Source organism: Lytechinus variegatus, chromosome 7 (genome assembly GCF_018143015.1).
Source record: "Lytechinus variegatus isolate NC3 chromosome 7, Lvar_3.0, whole genome shotgun sequence".
NCBI lineage: Eukaryota > Metazoa > Echinodermata > Echinoidea > Temnopleuroida > Toxopneustidae > Lytechinus > Lytechinus variegatus.
Window position 1 is genome coordinate 4,734,283 of NC_054746.1, and position 24,584 is coordinate 4,758,866.

Below are 24,584 nucleotides of genomic sequence, written 5' to 3' on the forward strand. Positions count from 1 at the left end.
TGACAGTTTTGTCTACTTTCATGGTTCATACATGTATATTACCTGAGCATTGCGTCTGCCTTTTGCCCGATGTTTCCGTCCCGTTATCATCCCACTGTCTCCAAGTGTTCAAAGTCGTTCCTTGCAGACGATACGACATTAGTCGCCTCAATAATAATATGTGTGAAGTGCATTCCCGCCAATGGGATTAGAGCCGCCGCGAGATTTTCAATTTGACACGGAGTGTGGTGCTAACCTAAAGAGGGAGAGAGTCGGGAGCGGGACTTCGTAAAACTCGTTTAATCACATTCCAATGGGCACTGAGACTCAATCAGTTAACATCAAGAGTAGATTCAAGGTTTACATTGTTGAGTTATGATATAAGGTTTTCTTCTTCTACTACTCCTCCTCCCATTTTATTCTTCCTCCATCACCTCTTCTTCTTCTTTTTCCGCCTCCTCCTACTTCTCTTCTTCTTCTTCTTCCTCTTCTCCCTCTTGATATTACTGGAAATTATATAAGCAGGTTATTCTTTGGTATTCCCTCTTCTTTCTTCATTTTCTTCTTCTTCTTCCTCTTCTTTCTTCTTCTACTTCTCTTTCTTCTTTCTTCTTCTTCTTTCTCTTCTTCTCCCTCTTCTTTTACTTCATCATCATCATCTTCTTCTTTGTCTTCTTTACCTTCTTACACCTTCTTATTCTCTTGCTAATTGAGATGATGTTAATATTGCCATCGATAATGGTATACATTCAAATCTCAAAATCATCGAACGCTGTCAAAAGAAAATAAATGAGCTTGCCTATCAAATGCTTGTGTATTTATTACTTAGCTCTTGTTGTTGTACTAATACTACAAAGGAGGTATGCATGGGATACTTTTTAATGCATAAATTTGACCTCTACATAATCTCCCTTTTTCACGTTGAGAAAAACCAACCGAATTCATATCTTCGCTTGCAATCGTACGCATATACTCAGCATTTTCTCCTGAGAGGTATAGGATGGAATTTCTAGAAATCAGACTTCGTCTCTTTTTACGCTCTACTTGGCTAAAGCTAAAAGGGGCTCACCATCTCGCCCCTGAAAAAAGGAGAATAATATTTAGAAAAATCCAAACACAATATTCACAAACAGAAGTACATGGGGGTTATCATGCAATAAATGAAATAAGGTGGGAGTGAGTGTGATAGAACAGAAGATATAGAGGCGTAGCTATCTATCTTAAAAATCTTACCCCCCATTCTTATCTCTTCCCATCCCCCTCCCATCTCCCAATCTCAATCGTACGGGCCCCGAGTGGCCAGCCCGCTACTACCGGGTGAGTGAACTTTCAACGGTGCGCTAAATATTAATAGGATCACTGCTAGGTGGATTAAGCTGCCTCTGAGTTTTCCCGAACTATTTCCACTCGGTGGTGAGCCATTCTCGAAATTCAACTAGATAGATTTCACTTCAATTCGCCCTTTCCCCCGCGGGTCAGACACTATTAGGCAAATCAACTTTTTCTTCTTCTGCTATACCGGGAGCAGAGTCCAAGATTAAATTAATCACTTTGACGGCGGTGGATGTTCATTATCACATTTTATATCATGAATACCGAACCATTGAACTTTGAAGAGCCAGTATTAATACACACCTCTAACTAACATTTTGTAATAGGATACGATAATCATCATGGATATTGTGGTAGTATAGGCTCATATACAACCCCCCCCCCCACTCGGAACAGAAATATGTAGTGGAAATCAAATCTTCCATATCTGTGAATAATAGACCGTAAAGCCTAATGAATAGCTCGATAAAAAAAAGTACAGCGACCTAATTCATTTATTGAAACAAATCAAAATCAAATGATATTTGACCATTCTTTGTTTTTGAAATGGAAAGAGAAAACATCGGTTTAAATTTATTTCATTTTGGGCCAATTATATTTAGTGAACATCAATTCACACTTTAAAAGGGTTCGAATCCTAACTCGGAATTTGGGGAGATACATGTCCACATTTTCTAATTCTCTTGTGTGATTTTAGAGTATCTGAGAGAACTATTTCAGTAAAAGTTTTTTGGGTACTCATTAAGAGGGCAAATTGAAGTAATTAATTCAATATTTCCTTGTTCGTAGATTATTCAATCACCTTATTTTCTTCCTTGAAAATTGTATAAACATAAGTCGTTGAACAAAATAGAAATGTTTGAAATTATCTCAATGAATCTGAACAAGTTGTTTCTTAAAACCACCTTCCATTTTCATTATATAAAAAAATAGGTTTTAAAGTATCTACATAATCTCATATCGACTTGGATTCTCAAATAATGTTTTCATGCTTTTGGTTTTATTTCATTTCCCGGGGGATCATTGCTGGTATCATTATCATGACTGATATGTTATCATAATACCATTATGATTATCCTTCATAGTCTATCATTGTCATGTTTTTACTCCCTATCATCATTGATCAAATCATTATCATTATCGGTGGTTTAATGATAGCCAAGTAATCGTCACATTTTTTACTATGATTTGTCATAAACATTAAACAGTAAATAAAATCTTGTGGGGAAAAGTTTAAAACAGATAGCAAAAATCCATTGTATTTTTTTTCAAAATCATACACGGTAAAAACTGCGGTGTTAAAACTGACACCAATTGGCGTTAAGAGAGAACCACCCTGAGGTGTTAAAGTTACACCCTATAGAGATTAAACATAACACCAAAGAGTGTAAATGTAACATCAAAAGGTGTTTTAATAACACCTATAGGTGTAAAACTAACACCACCAATTTAACACCGGTGTAAAATAACTGGTGTGGTCCTCTATGTACACCGGTTAACACCACAGTTTTTGCTGTGTAAATTTTATATAATCCAATTGCTTTTCCATTTTGGCGACCATATTTATATAGATATAATAAAGGATAGAGTCGCGTGTGACCATTAATCAATGTTTGTTTTGGTTATTACTAAACTACTTATCTGAAGAGCGTAACGAGTAGTTGACCTGTGTTAAGATTTTATTTACACCGGGTCAAGTAGGAAATACTTTATACCAAAAGAGTATTCATACCGAGTCAATATTGAATTGAAAGTGATAGTCGGGAATAGGTAATGTTTGATCATCGCCACTGAGTATACAAAATGGTAGGTTCTGATTGATTCATCGCGAAAAACTAAATAAGAAATCAAATCTGTACCCTTCTAAGTAAAACCGTGTATACAAAAGCATAAAAATTACCAAATGATTATGATATTTGCATGGTCAGCCCCCCACCTTTGGTTCACAATGATAAATTTATATATATATGTTTCACTTTAATACATGCATAGGTCAATTACTAGTAATGTATAATTACAACAATCCAGTTCCTCACGTACTTGATTCAATGTTGCCTCAAAATCGTTCATTTCACCATTACCCTACAAGACAGTCTAAGGAGTTTCATCTACCTCTTTTTAGAACATTGTTAGCTAAAAAGAATTGATGGCCCGAGATTCTGGAACTCCCTCAGTGAAGCCCATGGCCACATCCCTCAGTTCTTTCTAAAAAAAAATACTTTAAAATAATTTTCTTAAATCTGACATCATTTCCTCAATTTTGATTAACCATATCACTAGATTCACCATTTAATGCCCTCTTAAATTATATATTTTTTTAAAACGCGCATATATAAGTCCTGCTCTATTATCTTTCTTGACCACTTTTCACTTTTATTTTCATATCCCTTGTGCGTGTTTCCATTCTATTCTTGTTCTTTTTTTTTGGTTCTGCTGTTCTCTGTTCTGTCACCTATGTGTCCGTCTTCGTAGGCAATTCTACGAAATCATTTAGAGGGGTCCACATTATACAAGCATTTGCTTTTTTAGTGGATACCTCCATTTTCTCAGATCTTTATACGTCTATGATAATGTCTATGATAATTTGCTTATATCATATACTTTGTTTCGTTTTACTATACTGTAAATATATACTGTACATAACTTAATTTATATTGTTTGTATAAATTTCATTTGCAAATGTCATTGTTATTATTTTCGACCATTTTACTTTGTTCTGTTGAAAATGAAATCAAACGAATTGAATTAAATACAAGTGTAGGTAGGGTTGAAACCTTTGGGCTTCAGTACTTATTTTTTATTTCTCTTTTGTCTGCAAGTATATATAAAGTAAATCATACAACATAATTATAATCATAACTTTCAATGTAAATGAAATGATCAAGACGTTTCCAATGCCAGATAACTCTCGCCTATATTTACCAAAATATAATCTATTCTTTTCGTGAAGTATGAATACATTATTAGAGATATTCATTTTGTTCTAGAATGTTTTGAGATGATTATATTTAATTTCAGAAAACAAGTGCTGCTATTCAAGGAGCCTTGGGAAGGATAATAGCTTATAGGTCTTCTTCCTTCTTAAAATCATGATACGAACACCACAGGTTCAGGTGGTTCTTACTTTATGTCACATGCTTAAAATAGGTAAAGATCTTGTAAGTTTTTGTCCTAGAAAAAGAAATATATATACGTTTTCGTATGACGTCGTGTGGCAGAAATAACATCAAGTTGTTGAAGAGGGTGGTTCTACTGAGTACTGAGTGATCTAACTATAAAGATTCTTCAGATGGGAGGACATAGGTCTTGATAGTTGTGGTTTGAATGAAACCTGACAAGTCTGACGCCAATGATTCATTTTCTTTCTTTTTGACGCATCTTCTGGACATCTTGTCTGCTGGTTTTTGTGATTAGCACTGAGAACGGGTCACAGGGAGAATAGGAAGACATATGATTGCGAAGATCAGCGGATCGAGCGCATCAATCGCGTTAGCATCCGCTCAAACAAAAAAATGAAGAACATTTTCGTCTCTACTGCATGTCGTTGAATGCGATTGAACGCCATTCGGACGGTAGAGAGCTCGCGAAAGAATCGGGAACCGCACACAACCACTTAACTTAGCATCATCAGTATTGGCAGATATGAGTCACGTGACCAAACACTGTGAGACCGGCTGTGATTGGTCAATAGGAATCCAGTGAGAATGAAAGGAAGTCGGTCAAAGAATGGCTCTTGTACTTCTAAACGCACGACGTCGTCATAAACTTCTCTCTCTCTCTCTCTCCCTCCCCCTCTCTCTGTCTTCTGCTGGGGATTTTTACTGTCATTTTTTTCTGTCAGGAGCTGGTATGTATAAGCAGTGAGAGCTTCGGGCACCAGACTTGACCGCTACTAGCTGCTTGGCCAGCACAAACCCGATTTTACTCTCCGACTATCCGCTAATATTAATACCTGATTTAATCCGAGTATGTGCGCTTAACTAGTAATCTCATAACGTCTATTGAACATCGTGTAATTATCATCAGCTTATCCTGTCGTACTTGTCGTTCAGTTGCTTTTTAGGAACGTCGTTGGATAATTTTGCAATTTTTTGTCTGCTCATTGTTTCAGTAAGATTTGCAATTTGACACTTATCTTTTAAAGATACAAACACCTGCTAAGCTTCTCTAACTTCAAGTAGAGAACAGAAATCATCTTTGTGAAGATTCTAGAAAAGAGAATTTGTGAATAACCAGTATACGGGGAAAGGCATTCCAAACCAGGTATTTTCACCGCTCCTAAAATCTTTACTGATACGTTTTAACGGAGAAGAAACATCTTTTTATGATCTCTAAGCGATAAAGTGAAGTTACATCCAGACAGCTTTGGAAGCAGTTTTCTAAAGATTGTTCTCATCACGGATTCTTATCCTATTTTTCAGTTCGTGAGGCGGATCGACCCTACAGCCGCCAAGCTGGATCACTCTACACTGACAGGTCCCCGGACCTTCCCGGTAGCGAGCATGGCGTACACCATCCCTCCCGTACCGCCGCATCACCACCACCATCAGAACAAAATGAACGCACTCGGTGGGCCGTACTCGGTCAACGGGCGTTCGCTGGCGTCGCCAAACGTTGAACTCATGCATCCCGCCATGTCCTACCCAAGTAAGTTCAATAGTTATCGTTTATTATAAATCCTCATCATGTTTTCCTATATATATTTTAGTCATCAGTTCGAAGTCCATAATGAAAATCATATTCTATTAATAATAATGATAATGAAACATTTTTGTAGAGCCCAAAATACATCTAGACAAAATTGCATGTCTTTAATCGCTTTTTATACAAGTGGAGATTGAGTGGAGAGAACTGGGTTCACAATTCTTTACAAAATTTTTAATAAAAGGGTTTTGAAACTCTTTCTAAATTTGTCCTAATTATGTTGGTATGTTCCTAGAGTATTCTGACAGATTATTCCACGAAACGGCAGCTGCATAATATTATGAAAATGATCTTTCCCCATATGACATTGCCACTGTAATTATGTGGGACTTGCTTGTTCTTGTGATTTTTTTAAACTTGAACAAAGTATTCTTTATGTATCTCAATTCATTGAGATATACAATGGAGCAAACTGATGGGTGCTTTATTTTTGGGGTAAGATCAAAATGATATGCTCATCCGTCTGCAATAAATAGTTTGATATAGTATACGACCTGTAACTTGTAATCAATGTAGGATCATCTTTTTTTTTGGCGTCTCAAAAGCTTGTATATCGGGCAGATGTAACGCGTCGGTTATCAAAATCTCAGTATCATTCGTAAAAAAAAATTTTTTACAAAACTTTATTGGTTAATTTCAATCTGGTGAAGTTTACCTTTAATCTGTGTACTATTAACCGCTTTATGCAATTTACATTCTATTCAGTATGTATTTACAACAAATTGTTTAGACGTTCTTCATCTCTCACGGGAAATATGGAATACACTGTTGTCGTCAATATTTCTAGATTTTAGAATCTTGATAATTAGCTATATTAATCTTATCAAATGGAAACTTGTTGTCGAACGGTAAAGGAAATGATAACAATGATCATATTTTGAGAGTGTGAATAAAAGAGAATGGTAGTTGAATCATTTTTTGTCGGAAAATCAAGATGCAATGCAGAATTATAGGAACGCCTTTTTTCAAGGTTGTGGAATTAATCATTCTATTTTAAATCCTCTTCAAACCCAAATCAGTTGACTATGCGATTTTACAAGTGAAAACACTTTATTGATTGATTTAAACCGAGCTAAATTTACCTTAAATCGGTGTAATGTTATTTATTTTTATTAATTGGACGTACATACGTAATTATAAAACAATGTAAGAGCATGAAGAGATTGCATTGTATAATAGAAAAATTAAAAATCATACATATTGCGTATCTTCAGCCTATATTTTGATGATTTTGTTTCAGAAAATTATGCAGGTAAATTTCACTTTAATGAGCATGCATATTCCATTCTTTATCAAACTTGCACAAAAACACATGTAAGTCGTAAAGGTCAAACTGATTGGTTAATTAGGATGCCGGTAAGTAATTATAATTTTGATGTGATCAGATAGACATTCGTCTGAAATATATTACATGGAAGTCGAGTTGTGTCGATATCTTTCTTTTTAAATTCGGTATGCGGCTATTTGTAAGAAGTGCTGTACGACTGACTATGTAAATACAGCCTTTTTGTTGATTCAAATCATTACCATTAAGACGCTTAAATTCGTGTTATACAGTATAGGCCTAGGGAGTGCATCTCGTATAGGGCAGTGCAAACTTATATTATCTTTGGACCAATCACAGAAACCAAACTCTTAGATTACCGATGGGTACCAAACTAATTTCATTTCATTGATAAATTGTTTTTATTTGATTGATTTACTGATGGTGAAAAACACCCTTTTCAAAATTGGAAGGCAAGAACGAGATTGACGCCATTGCAATATTGGTCGATGATGTACTGTCAAACTAGATGAGTCGTTTAGAATAAGAAATTCATCAATCAGAACTATTATGTTATCATTATATTGATTATGAATAATAATATGATTGTTATTATTATCATTATCATTGTTAATATTATCATCATTATTATCATCATTATTATTATTATTATCATTATCACCATTATTATCGGTAGTAGGTCAGTAGCAGTAGCAGTAGTAGTAGTAGTAGTAGTAGTAGTAGTAGTAGTAGTAGTAGTAGTAGTAGTTATTTATTCAATCAGCCGGATAATTATTTTAAACAGTTAATTACATTTTAAAAGCTTAGAATCTATTCAGGCCTAAGTAGAGTATCAAAAGAATCAACCGAAATATATTCACATTTTCTCTCCCACAAATTATTTTACCATTGGATTTTTCACTGCTGTCTTAACTATTGCTGACTCAATATACTGTAGGATTAAGTTTAGAATCAAGACACATATCAAATTTCTTTTATGTCTTCATCATGTATTTGAAGTATGTATGATAATAATTCGTTTCTCGTTTGTAAATTTGAGGATCACCCAATGATGCCAATGCAGGTCCAGTTAACATCGTAAACCAAAAATCTTCCTACCAATTAGGTTCCTATTTCTTTATTAATAATATTTATGATACTTCCGTGAGGTCTATGTAATCTTTAATCAAATGAATCAGTCATAAATCCACATAGAAATCATATGAGAATAGGTCAATAGCACGATGAAGTTTTATAAAAGAACAAAATTATCATTCTCATGCGGTGAATTAGTATCGATATCATTTTTGGTGTCGACAACACTCTTTTTATGATATTATTTTTCTTGTTTTGTATATACGCCAATAGCCCTGGGTCTGTTTTGCTCGTGCAAAATTTGTTTATACTATTACAGGGCAGTATCATAATCGCAGTGATCTGTTTTAAGTCGGCAATCAAAGCTATCACTGATTCAATCTATTTATTGAACTACTAGTTCTGGCTTAATATGTTTTCTTGCACTAATACCAAGTCGTGGAGCGCTACTATTGTTTTCTTAAACATTCTCTCACATTATAGTGAAAGAATAGAGCGGGTGCAAAGGCACCCATCTCCCTGTCATTCCTCTTATTCCTTATAAACCTTCTCGGGGAATAATAGTAATCGCCCACATGCATGCATGCTATTGTTCCTCTTTAAATTAAAAGTCCAGAGCTATTCTGCACCCCTTTCGGAACACCCCATCGTTAAAACCTGACATACAGAAGACAAAAATCGATCGCTTCGGGGCCGAATAGAACGGAAGGTTTGGGGGTTTAGGACCGGAGAACAGAAGGAGGCTGAGGTATGAATGGAATAAAGAATAACTCTTCTACCCAGATAGTCGAGTACTAATCAACCGACACCATACCGTGACATAAGCCATCTCTGCACCCCTTTTCACCGAATATCGATCTTTTTTTTTTTACTTTCTTTGTCACCCCTTTCACCAGCTATGCACCATGTGGAGTCATAAAAGATCCTTTGCAAGCTTTTAAATGAAAGTTATCTGTACCTCCCCGATGACCCAGTCACTCCGTTGAAGGGTATGGAGCTGTGTCCTTTGGTAGCATTTGGAATGCATGAATCTTGCAACATCGATTTTATCAAGGGAGTAATTTTAGACATAACAACCCCAAAGTATATATTAGAATGGAGGCGTGTCCTCCGATCGAATTCAAATAATATTTATTGTTCGTAAAATGGAAATCAACATAAGCGCCCTAAACAAAACGGGCGTTTCAAGTTTGAAAAACAATTCCACAACTTCAGTAAGCATGCTAATATTAGAGAAAAAATAAAACATTGAAATTATTTTATCAAGTTTCTCGTGTACCAGATAGGGACTTATCCAGGGCTTGATTGTGACTGAAGATAATACTATTAAAAAAAAATGTCTTCTAAAGCGAGTTATTCGGATTAAAAATGAAATGTATTTATTATCCAGACACAAATTAAAACATTGTGACAGTTAAAAGTCAATATTGAACTTATGTATCTAAAGCAATGTAGAATGCTTTCTATTTCACAATTACTGGCTAAGTAATAAATCAAATACATTTTCAAAATGCTACCGATTTACTTATAAAAAAAAACCACGGATTGTATGCTAATCTGTATGAGCTATTGAGTCCATTCAGTGATATCATTTAGACGATTGTAAAAGGGAAACTCTATACACTTAAAGAAAAATTACCCGACACTTGCTGTACATTTACTTGATTAATCAAGACTGACTTGTTTGTATAGCCGCAACTGACTTTTGATAGGCCTATCACTAGTTCATGATTGATTTCAAAGAGTAATTTGAAATCAAGCGACCTATAATCATTATGAAAACTCTAAATGTTATACGCATGCACGTGGTGCGATTAGTGAAGTTTAATCTGATGATCGCGATTATGAGCCTTCTGATCTCATCCTCAAGTGTCGTAAGTCGGATTAACATTGGTCTTACTCTGTTCGGAGAGCGATGGCATCAGCTTTTACTAACGGAGTTGTAGTATTGATATTGTGCTTAATTCGACGTTTAAAGATTATTGGAATGATTAATACTATTAATTCACAAACACGCCAAACAGTCTTTTGTACATTTACAGGAGTTGATATCAAATCCTTAAAATGTTGTTTTTCGCCTTTGATATTGGATTAGGGTTTTGAATTCAGGAGTTGACAAAAGGCGCAACAAGACACCATGCCAACGCGCGCCAATTACTGTGGTCATTACCACCGCAAATTCTATTTTCACAGAAGATAATCACAAATAAATTTAATCATTTTATATGGCAAATCAGTACATTTCAAATTTGAAACGACAATACTGATGCTAATCTAACAACTCATAATGTCCTTTAATGACTTGAGATCGAGAATACGATTTGAAACTTTTTAGACTGCGTGATTATTGACAAGGAAATATGCCATAAAATGACTACCTTGGGAGCTATTTTGATTAAGGAATCAAGTTTTTTCTTTCGTTGTACCATGTGTATTCTTTTTACACATTTAGGCAAAATTGTTAATCTGCTCGAAAATGGAATATATACATTGAAATAAAAAATATCCACAACATTCCTTTAGTTGTAGATGACTGCAATTGATTTCAATGACAAACTACATTTATTTATCATACTATTAGAAGAGATTGAATCCATTAATACTCTTGGTTGAAATTGCATTTCATTATCAGCATTGAAGGTTCTTCCATTTTGGATGCACAAAATGTAATGATTGTTTGGTAATTTGGAAGTCTAATGATAATTATTGATTGTCAGATCTGGAAGGGGACTAATCCAGGGTTCGATGTTAAAGAGTGCGTGAAAGATGATTTCTTTATTACAGACGATACCCTTCTTAACATCCCCTCTAAGGAGGGTTCGAGTGTCGTTTCAATTCTAATGATGACGTTCACATGAGGAGAAGTTAGTCAGGGTTGAGGCAAATGATGCTATGCTTAGCCTTCTTGGTACCCCGATGCCGCAAAGCCTCGTGAAGGATGCGCTCGGTCTGGAAGGAGAAAGGTATCGCCGTGAAAGCGCGGGAAACAACGCATCCTCGCAGACGGTATAAGAGCTCTCAAGTTGAGGAGGGATTTCAAGGAGTAGGAGTGACTTCGGAGGATCCCTGGGGGGAAATGATAGGATGGAAGATAACTCGTACAGTTGACGCAAGAAGGGGATATTTGTTAAACGGTGTCATCTGCGATTTCACTTTATTTGATCCTCAAGGAGACGAATCGATGTGGAGCACGTACGGCGCGAAGAGCCTCGACCTCTTGGCAAAGTGCGATTTTTTTTTGTGCAAAGATTTTTAGTCATCCGGAATTAAGAAAATTATCTGCCTATTCACCATTTTGAGTGATGGAGTAAATGAGACATAACTTATCTATGCAGGATTAGGTTTGCAAACTACAATATTTTGTTCATGGATATTTTCAAACATGCTAAAAAAGCGCTTAGAATAGTGTTAAGCACTATTTATATAACTATAACCCCCATTTCATTTTATTACGAATTTTAATCAGTTTGTGATGATCTTATTGAAAAATATTTCAACTTTTTGATGATTCATTAAGGATTTCTTAGGGGGAAGTGAACTAAGTCTTTCTTATATCACAAATTAAGCCTTTTAATCAAGGCGCTCATTAATCACATCGCTGCGTGAATCAAAACAAATAACAGTCTCTATAAATAATAAGATAGAAATTACAAAAACTTGTGCATCATTTTCATAAATTTTATACCATGCTCTGACATCATTGGTATTAAGTCTCTTATAATTAGATCAAAGGCACATTGCCTCTATGAATGTTCATCTGTAAAGATGTGCTATAAATGCATGATATGTATTTTGTTTCTTTGTGGAATGAAGGAGTGTTGAAGGTATGTATTTGCAGTCGATGGATATTACAATCGTAGCTTTGTAATTGATAAATTTTTCACTACAATAAGTCAATCTCGACTTTCCGTTGCGAGAAGCATTCTCATAATCTTATTACCAGATTAATTAGGGAGCCTGCAATTCACTTGTAAGTATTTTGGTTGCACCCAAAGGTTGCACCTCTCACAAAAGAGCTACATTATCGTTGTTAATTAATCAATGGCAATCAAATACAGATAGATTGATTTATGATAAACTTGATTTTACATTTTAATCACAACATCAATGATATCTTTAAAATTTTAATGTACTTTTTCAACATAACTAAGTAAAACAATCTCAATACGTTTGTCATGTTTGTTCAGAGGAGAAATAGAAGTCATTTTAACATATTAAGTTCAATTACAAAGGACAAATGACCGATTTCAGGAGCGTGGAATGTTTTTATAGAGGAGTATGATGAGTACAGGAAAAGTAACCTTTTTGTTTGTGTTATCATTTAAAAAATTCCTAAATTCTTTTTTACTTTCTTATTCTTTTCCAGAAAATATTTTTAAAAAATACGAAGTATCTTCTTGGCAGGCAACTAGGGATGGGTGAATGACCGTCAGAAAAGAAGTAAAACAAACATTAAGCGGAAAAAACAACATATTCCCACGAGCATTTCCTTTCTTAATCTGTCCATGTCAACAACAATAAAAACGATATAAATGTTTAATGGTGTCGGCATTGCGATGGTATGCTAAAGATGTGTAATGTTTTCGTGTTTGTACAATGTATATAGGAGAGATGGCTAGATGCGGGCACTCTTGAGAGGTGTTTGTGACATTGCATGTCAGGATATGTGTGTGTGTGTATTCACATTTTAATGACATTGTTTGATCGATATTGTAGGCGTAAGATAATTCCTGCCCCCAGAATGGGGTGTGAATGGATGGTAGTCTTTTGATTGGGGAGGAACCTTTACAAGATGCGGGTCGATCTATTGTTTATCACTTCGTAGGAATGCGAGAAGAAAGCGCTTTGTCCGCCACCAAGTCTGTTGTGGACGGACAATAGACCGTGGAGGAGTTTTGTTTTCTTCGAATTCGCTGACTGACCATCGTGAATGAATGAATGACGAGATCACATTATGGATAGGCTCATCGTGTTCTTCATTCTAATCGGTTTGCTTCCAGAGTGATCTCGTACACACACTCTCACAAATCGCATTCGGTGCACTCTTGATTCATACCCGCTGCCAGGCCGGACCCAGAGCTGGACACTGATTTAAGCCTTGTACTCTCAAATCTGAACTTGTGACCATGGAAACACTCGCCAACCACGCTAACCGTGAAATCAAAATGGAGTCTACTTCTCCACAGGAGTTCAAGATGTTGAACATCAAGTCGGAAAAGATGGAGAGATCTGGGTTGCCGTCGTCGTCGCCGCCGAGACTGGCCATCGACTGCGGGGACCCTGCTCGGTCACCAATACCATCACACATGGAACCACCGGGAGGTCACAGGGTACCCTACCCGGTACAACTCCATTACCCTTACCAGTATGCCTATAATAATCCTATGTACGGAGAGGGAACCTTACCACCACCGCCTGATCGCTATCTTCCGCCTCATCATCAGCAGCAGCAGCATCCGATGTATCAGCCACCCATTAACGGCCCAATGTCCAGTGAAAAGCCGCATTCTAATGGCATCGGTAAGGCAGTGGCGTTTTCATGTTTGCACGCCATAAAAGCTCTTGTTGGTATCGTGGTGAAGATCTTCCTTTTCTTGTTCTGGGTTGATATAACTCCTTCAAGATTTAATATTCTTGCAGATCTTGCAGATCCCTCAAAAGGAATAATTCTAAAGCTATTTGTTCCATATTCTGACATATGGTTTTACTATCCTTTGTCTGTCTACATGGTCTAGGTATATGTTAAAATTATGGAAAGCCAAAAAATATCAGCCAAGCTTATTTTTCATAACCGAATTCCAATTGCTTTTTCTTGTTTGCCCGCCATAAGTTATTTTTTTTGTATCATAATTATTATCAAGCTGTTTGGCCATACCCTCAAATCCGCTTTTACTCACATGTGTCGAAGTATTATATTGAATATGAAAATCCTAAAAATGTCAGCCAAACTTCTCTACGTTTTAAACACAAAGTCATTCAAACGCCATCGCAAGACGGAGGCGTTTATGCTTTTGCCCGCTTTAAAAGTTTTATTTTGTATCACGTTGAAAGTACCTTGAAAGGCATATACAGCTGCTTGAATCACGTTCCAAAATCTGGTTACATTTACATGTGTCCATATATATATTAACGTTATTGAAAGTAAAATAATGTCAGTCAAACTTGTTGCCTTTTATATTTCTTATATTTACGAATCTCTAACTGGGCGTTGTGGCGTGCGCCTGTAATCCAAGCTGTTGGGAAGTTACAAATTGATGCAGAGGTTCGAGGTTCGAGCCCTGGTCACGTCTTTCGGATGGTGACGTTAAAGGTCGGTCCCAGACGTAAATAATCATATCTGATTGATACACGTCTGACAAAACTCAAATACACACACTCTCTTTACCCGTGATTTAAATATGAAGACAGTTTTTGTAGTTTTAGGTTGAGTGCTAATTGCGATAATTTGAGCGTCTATGCGGCAAGCGCTTTGTGGCAACATTTGACATCCCATAGCTAAACCAATTTCTGAATCACGTCCCGAACTAGCTATGTGACTGTATGGAATTTTGTTATGCTCGTCAATAAGCATAAACGAGACAGTCGACACACTTTATATGGGAGCTTCTGCTTCAAATATTTGGAATCATATGATAATAATGTGCATGTAATAATTATCATCATTATGCAACATCTATATGGCACACAATGTTTCCGAGCGCTACATACTATTGTATGACATTGTAATAGATGATGGGTGTGTAGACCTTTCCAGTGACGTAATATATATATTTTGGTGTGATTGGTAGATAATTTCATATCAACCTTTTTGATAATCTCGATGAAAATTCAGTAATGCAAAGAGACACTGTCATATCAACCACGCTAACGATGGCTTTTTGTAATAAAACGATAGATACATGTAGGTCAGTGCACTATTCTGTTTGTTGTAGTGCTCAGGGCTTGTTTCCATTGATTAATAATAGTGTCAATGGCAGTACGACGCGAAGAACAAGGGTTGCTATAATTATGGTTAATGTTCCTCTTTAAGACTGTGGTAAATGATGTTTTTCCTCATTTACCTCAATTTGTAGTGGATTACCAAGGAAAATCATTCTATTCATCGTAAAAACTGTGGTGTTAACCGGTATACATAGAGGACCACACCAGTTATTTTACACCGGTGTTAAATTGGTGGTGTTAGTTTTACACCTATAGGTGCTATTAAAACACCTTTTGTTGATACATTCACACTCTTTGGTGTTATGTTTAATATCTAGGGTGTAAGTTTAACACCTCAGGGTGTGGTTCTCTATTAACACCAATTGGTGTCAGATTTAACATCGCAGTTTTGACAGTGTATCCATCTTAAAAGGCAATATTGATTTTTTTTTTTACTGAAAGTCCACATCCGGGTCTTACCCTCAACGAGAGGCGTGTAATAAAAGGAATGGTCAAGGTTGTTAGGAGGAATCAAGGCAACAATAAAATTAGAAGATAAAGTTTTTACGAAACAATTTGTTCTTTTTTATTCAAAGTGATTTTTAGGCTTCACTTAAGGCAGGGGGTGCAAGAAAGTATTTGCATTTAATTGTTATCGTTAATCTACAATATATCTTTTTGTGACTATAGCAAAATTGTTTGTCCTTATCTAGTCCAAAATCAATTGTGAATTTGCATATAAGTTGCTATTAGTTGCTAGACATATTTGATCAAACACTGACTTGCAGTTGATAATCAGTTCCTTAATATACCAAATTGGTATTTTCTACCACGTCTATTAGAAAGGAAAGTATATGTCTATATCAATATGATATTATCTGGATAACCAATCGACGGTTGGATCGGCTATCAATCCTGTTACTTGAGAGGAGATCGATTTTAACTTGATGGATACAAATCTATTAAGTTGTATTGTAATTTAGATTAATGATTATAACGATAGCATTATGTTGATCATTTTCTAATGCACCGGCGTTTTTACAGCGTGTTCGCTTACGGTAATAAGGTATGGGTCTGAAATACGAGGGAGAATTTTTCTAGACCCACACCGCATTTCCCTGTTTTCATCAGACTTGCCAAATAGAACCAAATCAGGTAGTTGATCAATGGTTGAATTTCTGTGACAGATTTTCAGATTTTATCTGACTCCTAAGCAATTATCATTAAAAGAGGTGACACCATTCATGTACATAATTTCTACACACTGCAGCACCGCCAAATCATAACAGTACCAACAAAATACGGAAGCTTTTGCGGCGGGGTTCTTTGTATCTATTCACAACTTCAAAGATACCATAAATCATTTTGACTATTTTTTTTTTGGGGTTCAAATCCTGTCTTGGTAGAAATTTGGCACATCCGATATTCATTCGCAGCATGTGATAAGTACACGTCCTCGGCTACTTATCTGAATTCATTATGGGTTTGGTATATTGTACGATGGCCACATGCATGAATTGAAGTTGGGATGTTTATGGCCAAGCTTCGTCCCAATTTGCACCTCTCTCAAAAAGAAAAGAGGCCAATTTTCCGGTTTTCTGAAGGAGCATTCTATGGAGCACAAACCAGAAAGTTTGTCTTAGCCATGCAGCTCCATTGAAGATGGATATCTGATAGGCCTGTACCCTATCGGCACTCGTTCGGTCTCCCTTAGAACACCCCCGTCCGCTGTCTTTCTCTCTCCATCACACCCACAATAGAACGGGGCTAAAGGTGGCCCCTTTAAGGATGCCGCACCCAACAAACTCCCAATTCATTTCATTATTGAATGTTTCATTTTATGATAGCCAACTATTAAATCGACGCTTGTGTTTTCTTTCTTTCATTCCTTGACGGAGCGAATTTCTTTTTTGGTTGTTGGTGGGGGGGGGGGTGATATGATCACGCGTGGCTATTGTAAGATTGACTATGATCCCTAAGGTTTATAGTACCAGTGTATAAGTAAACTATGCAGCAGTGCTATAGCCCGGTATTACCCATGTCGCTGTGACATTGAACTTGCACCCCTTACATCGGCTACTAACCCGCCATGCTTTGTATGTTTCGCAGGATCCACTTACCTCTCCTTCCCCAAAGCCTTCTTTTGTCTGGCTTCTCCAATTTTTGGTCTAATTATCTAATTACAAGTGAACATTGAGCTGCACCTAAACTTATGTGACCATCTGATCAAGTACGGTTTTGGAAAAAATACATTTCATCTTCAAGCTTTTATTGTAATTAAATTCATGCATGGTAAAAGTGACTGTTCGTCGCTCTAACAATAATTATGAACAATATGGAAGTTAATCTTGTAGCCACTTAACATCATTCTTACGATTCACTGGAAAGCAATAAAAAAAACTTTTAAAGATTTGTTTTCTTGTGTTTTCAGTGAATGGGGGTATTCTCTGGGATACAAAATGGTGATTTTATCTTGTTTATCGCATATGCTGAGTGAAACATGATTAGAACGCTCTTCGGAGTAAAATGTATTATTAAAAATAATCATCAGATGTCATCGACTTAAAACTGGGTTAATGAGTACAACAAAACAAAATGAATGGGAGTGGTGGGTCTTGATTGTAATCTTATATGACTTCAGTTTCGTAACATACACGTGTCTTTGAAAGCCAACTTGTTAATCGGAAGCCTTTGGTGAAATATTTTATTTCTGTTTTTAGACCCACCTCGTAAACAACGAAGAGAAAGGACGACTTTTACCCGAGCTCAGCTTGATGTTCTGGAGACGTTGTTCAGTCGGACCAGGTATCCAGATATCTTCATGAGGGAAGAAGTCGCCATGAAGATTAATCTACCCGAGTCAAGAGTACAGGTGAGTTATTACCCCCTCCCCCTCCACACACAGACTCTCTCTCAACCACACTTTCTCATACAATCATCACCCATTCCCTCGTTTACACAGCAAAAACACTGTTCGTACATTTACACAAAGGTGTTTACTGAACATTAAGGTAGTTGTTTAACAATCTTAACAATCTTGCTTTATTTATTGAAAATAAAATATTGAAAAACAAACTCTGTTGTCTAAGATTTAAAACGCTTGTTTAGTCCGCTAAAACAACTACTGTTGATCTGGTAAACAACGTTGTATAAAAATTAAACAGTTTTTTTTCTGTGTATATCTTCGTTGATTGTCGATAAGAGAGGGGCTTCCTGGTGTGTTCTGATGTAAACGTAATTCGCAATCAAATATTAATAATTTTATTTTGTATTTTATTTATTTAAAATATATTCACTCTGGAAAAACAAAAGATCAGTATGAAAACAATTATTATTAGTATTATTATTCATTTGACCAAACCATAAATAATGTGAATTCGGAAATTTGTAAAGCTTCAAAGATGATACTGACAGAAAACAAAAACTTTATGGCCCGTATTCTGAAGTCATGTTTAAAGTTGCGGTTTAAGTATTGGAAGCCCAAAGTATCAATTTTGTATTAAGTTGTATGTTTCTTATGTTTACTGTGCTCTTTCCTGATTCATCGATGGTGAAGACAATCATTGATTTATAATTCCTACACAATTATGAATGATTTGAGAGCCAAGGCTGAAGTATATCTCTACTGTTAGTGATTATGTAACAAGTGGCTGTCCATACTTAAACCACAACTTTAAACCTGAATTTAAGTTAAACCTGCTATCAGAATACGGGCGTGTGATTTTACACGCTTCTAAACTGCATGGGGAAGACCTAAAAAACAACCAATATCTGACAGTGATATGAAAAAAAAGGTTTGTTATTATCTTGAGTTCTAAAAATGGCTAGGTGGTTTCAAGAGCCAAAGATTTGGAGGCCATGACTTATACATATAGATATAGGTACTCATGTAATTCCTACTCAAAATCATCGTGCTGGCAGTGACATCTATATCATATATTATAATTTCAATACCAAAATATATTCAGGACTATTCACTCATACATTCAGCAACATATCTCTAATCTGGTACAATAGTTGATACACAGCAAAAACTGTGGTGTTAACTGGTGTACATAGAGGACCACACCAGTTATTTCACATCGGTGTTAAATTGACAGTGTTAGTTTAACACCTTTAAGTATTACAACACCTTTAGTAGTTACATATACACTCTTTGGTGTTATGTTCAATCTCTAGGGTGTAATTTCAACACCTCAGGGTGTGGTCCTCTCCTAACACCAACTGGTGTCAGTTTTAACACCACAGTTTTTACAGTTTATCAAATCTGTTCTTTTACTTGTCAATTTATTAGACCAAATCTGAAATTCAGTGAGTGTTGTCCCCACAGTCGGATTTTATTTTGTTTTAAAATAGAATTAGATGATAATTAGAAAGTTAACATATTTCGATGTAGAAATTATAAGCTAATTTACAGTATAGTTGGGGTACTTTGTATTATTACAAACCAGGGCGTCGTTTCATAAAGCTGTTCGTAAGTTAAGAGCGACTTTAAGAACGACTGGTGACCCTTTCCTACACGCTAAACAATCGCCAATGAACAAACCAATTACAACAAGAAGGGATCACCAGTCGTTCTTAAAGTCGCTCTTAACTTACGAACGGCTTTATGAAACACCCACCAGAAATGGTCCGTTGGTCCCTTCATAATATGACGCATGTGTGCTTAAGGGGTTTAATGACCGCATGGTGGATTGTTATCTGTATGAGATATGAAACAATAGCCGTATTCCATTAATTCTTCACTCTTAAAACAATTTAGCGAAAATTGCTGAAATATTGCCAAAAAATGAATAAATCCAGCTCACTTTAACGTCTTCTTGCATACCACACAACCCATGAATATATACAATACATTCAAAGGCTCAATTTGCATGAGGTATCCTTATTTTCAAAGAAAACTTTGTTCATAATCCTGCATGGAAATTAACGGAGACCGTTCTTATAATAGTCGAGAATATGCAAAATCCCTAACTTTGTAATGATACATAGCGCACAATCCAAATACCGAACAGTAACAACTTAATCTATCTGAATGGGTCAATAAGGGACCTCTTTGAATGCTATACCATTCATTTTTCATGATAGAGTAGTAATTACCATCAATTACAAGTGGCAATATCAAAATAAATCAAGGGTGAACTTAATATCAATATAAAAAAAACACATGACTGGGATACTTTGTATTGTACCTCTATTTTTTATAAAGTATCTTTATGTGGCGTGTCTGGATTGCATATTACCGAAAACTGTTAGTCCTTGCCGTATTGACATTCAACAAAAAAATGACATTTGTGGTCGAGTGTGACTTGTTTCTTGCACCCAGCCTCTTTTCATCCATCCTACTCGCGGAACATATCAAAGCAAAATTGTAAGATTGCTTTTCATACAAAGAACACGCGCAGTCCCGGCATTTGTTTTGATATGCAGTATCAGAAGTAGTGAATAATCGTTAATACCTCGTATGCCTTTGTGCAAACCGTTTGACTATGTACATGCAGATTTAGTATGCTAATCCTTCGATCGCTTCGTCTACTCGAGAACGCACTCCCGAGGATTACACCGACACTAACACGTAATCTACACTTTATTTTTTTTCCATGCATCTATGGCAGTAATTTGCCAGACTTCTAGCCCCGGTGTGCTGCACCATGCAGACATCACCCTACTGTGGGAAAAGGGAATTAATTCGCTACTTTCCACTAAGTGCGTGGCTCACTACTGTTTTTCTCATATTTTCTGGATTGACATAAAAAAAGGAGAATGGAATTCTCGGGTTTCTACTTGTTCTTGCTAGATTGTCGGTGTAACCAAGAAAAAAGAGAATAAGAGGAGTATTGTCGAGTCGGGTGCTTGAGCCGCGGGGGATTGGAGTAGGCTCACAATAGACCAATCTTACATTCAAACACTCAAAGACCATTGCAGTGCCTTGGGCGGCAGGATACGTGAATACTCGCTGGCTTGTCTAATTAGCCCCGCTTTCAATGTTCAGAGGTACCCCCTCCACCAGCATGTCGCCCCCATTGATATACCCCTAGCACAACCCGTTACCAGTGGAATGTAAGAAACAGACAGGACTTGGACCCACGTGTGGTTTACGGAGTCTCAAAGACCACAGGTGTACGCTACTTTGCTCCTTTTTCATATTCGCCGAGTCTTTTGTCGGCTTCAAAATGAATGAAGGTGAAAGAAAGAAAAAGAAAGAGAGGGAGAGAAAAAGGAAAAAAAGAAAGAAATCACCATGGAAGTGCCTCGGGCTGTGAACGTGTGGTAAGAAGTGAATTGGAGTCTATAAACGATGACTTGTTAATGTATTCTGGTAGTTAGAGTGTCAGGGTGACCCTCGTGAACTTCACCACAAGTTCTTCTTTCCTTACCCTTCGATTTTTGAACACGGTAATTGACCGAAATCTGAATCCCAAGTCTCGATTAGAAACCTCGCCAGGTATTGTGAGTTGCTGACTAGCCATCCATTGTTCAACGGGCTGTTTTGTGCGACTTTCCTGCATGTTCCTAAGAAAAGGGAAGAAAATTGTGACAGGTATCTGGAACAGCAACCCTCTGGTCCATTGAAACGTGCCCACCAAAAAAAAAAAAATGAAGGCCACTCAAACTTGAACTACTTGCTACCATCTGAAACCTATCTTCGAAAGTCGACACGGGGTAATTTAACAAGCCTGGTTTATGAACGATGCTCTTATTTGTTAAGCACAGAAACGTGGCCCAATTCACGGTCAATCAACTTGTAGTCATGAATCGAGTCCCAACTCCCCTGTTATTCACCAAAACCCATTTTCCATTTCCCCTCGCAAACAATTCTCATTCCATTTCGACTTCGATGTAGAGAGCGTTGTCACTCCGTTAAAAAATGCCTGAAATCTCAAAACAGCACAAGTGCTGCAACAACGTTGATTCAGTCACTTTGTAATATTTTGAAGGTCGAACATTAAAACATCTTTGGTCGAGCATTTCGAAATATTTCTTTGATTTCTTCTTTTTAATAGTACAAAATTATTTTTCGGATATTTAATTAAATAAGTACTTGTTTCGAAAGATATCTTCAAAGGGAGAGAACTTATTTTTGGAGGACGAGGAGGAAGTGAGAAGGGTTCCGACCTAAAGGGTGGGGCTGATGTACTTGAAGAATCTCTGAGGTTTCCTCTTTCATAATGGGATGGGAATACATGCGATTGTTCTCATTTCTCTTACTCCCCCTTAATCAAATGAAACAGTTTTGTTTACGAACAAACACGCACGCTCACCCACTCTCACCAGCACTCCCGCTACAAGTTCCTTTCACAAAAGATCGCTGAAGTTGAAAGAAGATGAACAAAAACAAACTTCCATTAGATGGCCATAGTTTAGGTGCAGTCGGTAAATATAACCAAACGCAATTACAGATCGAAATTCAAGATGAAGTTTTGAGGTTTTTGATAGAAAAGTCGACCCCCTCGGTACTTGACTCAAGAAAAAAAATGAGTAACTTTAATCATACGAACTATCTAGATACTTTCAATGGTCTATGTTTCAATCTGAACTCTCGGTGCATTTTGTAACTGTACTGTATGTCACCAAGTTTCTACATTAAGCATGATTACACTAAAGACTGTTAATTAGTGATGCAATTAGCAGTGTTTTCTAACCTATTATCATCATGATCATTAGAGGTGTTTGACGATCCGTCAAGTAGGAAGGAAGTGGCATAAAAGCCTCCCGTCTATTGAACTACATATTCCGTCGCAACTATTGTTTCATCTTCCCCTAAAATCTGCCGATGTACAATGATTACCTCATCAAAAATTACATGACTTGTAATTTGCTCCCGATGTATATCTGAAGAAATTCAGAAGAGAATGCAGTTCGAGCTGACATTCTTGCATCGGGGTGACGAGGCAGAAATTAATTACTAGATGATGAGGGGGTGCCAGGTACTTAACGCTCCATGATTAATTAAGCCTTGATTGGGTCACTTTGATTGTCGTCGTCCGATTGAGATTAGCATACTTCAGAAGAACAAAAAGACAATTGACAATTAAATAATGTCGAATGAAACGTTTTATGAATGAATCTTCTATAGAGTTTCAATATTTCTGTTCTTTTCGCGAAGGAGTGGATTTTCGGATGTATTTCAAAAAATGGCTGCTTATCAAAATCGGTATTACTTACACCAGACAACTCAAGATGGCTACGTTGATATATCCAAACAAATTATGGAGATAGTACTTATTAGATAGGCCTTTGAGATATACTTCATTTTCTATATACAGGAATTTTATACATCTTTGTACACTCAGAATTAATTTCAAATTCAATTTCACTTAAGAGAGTGATCACAATTGTAAAAGCATTTTTATTTTAACGTTCATATATGGATGTTTGACGAAGACATCATTAGTGCTCGGTATTACACCTTTTTGAATATTTTTTTACCATCACCCGCCGTTGGTTTACCATGGTTTTCATTCGTGGCGGATTACTCATGGCGATGCATACAAATAACACACACATTTCTCACTCTATATGGGTGAATATGCACCCATGGAATAACCGCAATGCTATTTAAAGTGTCCCATGCTCAAACACAAAGTACGTTCTCTCTTTACACAAGCCCCACTCTCTGTGTGCTTGCGTTCAAATCAATAAAGCTATCGCTCTTACGTAACAATTTGATATGGACCGAGTAGTGCTTGTCTTTACCATTTTCCCCCCATTTCTTAAGTTGCATTGACCATTAACTTAAGAGCTCGAATAACCAGAAAGCTGACATAAAGTTTATGGAAAAATGTAGGCTTATATCAAGCATACATTCAGTGAGTCGATTGAAGCTCACTTTATAAACTCATAGCTGAAACATTTAAAAGTAAAAAAATGAAAGTCTTAAATATCACTGTTGCTGGGGATGTTATTTAAGCAATGACGGTTGCACATATTAATCAGTCTGCTTTTTTACACAGCATTTTAAGAACACACATTAATTTTCATGCCCTCTACAACTTCTTGGGCATTTCTGACGTATTAAGCTCAATAATGATTTTTAATAAGCTGTCGAGATTGTACAAATAATTGGAAACAATGTATTCATAAATTGTATTAAAGACTTAACAAAGTGTATCGGGTAATCCCTCTATATCTACAGCTGAAATGGTTTATTCTTGAAAAGACTTTGCAAGACTGCAAATTGAAATAAATTTTGGGAGGGTGACGAAAGAATTCACTCCTGCAGGACTCGTTTTCGCCTAAATTTGAGACAAGTCCTGCAGGCTTTTGTGGAAAAAATAATCAGCTTTGT

The 24,584-nt window shown here is 36.4% G+C and overlaps 1 protein-coding gene across 5 annotated transcripts in view; it reads left to right on the forward strand.

Annotated features, from left to right (window-relative positions):
* The window catches only part of LOC121418261 (homeobox protein OTX), a 42,036-nt gene that overhangs the window by 14,485 nt on the left and 2,967 nt on the right, over positions 1-24,584 (forward strand). Inside the window, exons 1-3 of one of the 5 annotated variants that reach the window (XM_041612030.1) lie at positions 5,053-5,158; positions 5,733-5,958; positions 18,016-18,167. In XM_041612030.1, coding sequence (XP_041467964.1) covers positions 5,814-5,958; positions 18,016-18,167 — 297 coding nt within the window. In that variant the 5' untranslated portion in view covers positions 5,053-5,158; positions 5,733-5,813. Of the gene's footprint in view, positions 1-5,052; positions 5,575-5,732; positions 5,959-13,309; positions 13,895-18,015; positions 18,168-24,584 lie in introns of those variants that run through there. The other 4 variants (XM_041612028.1, XM_041612029.1, XM_041612031.1 and 1 more) reach the window with 4 other exon arrangements.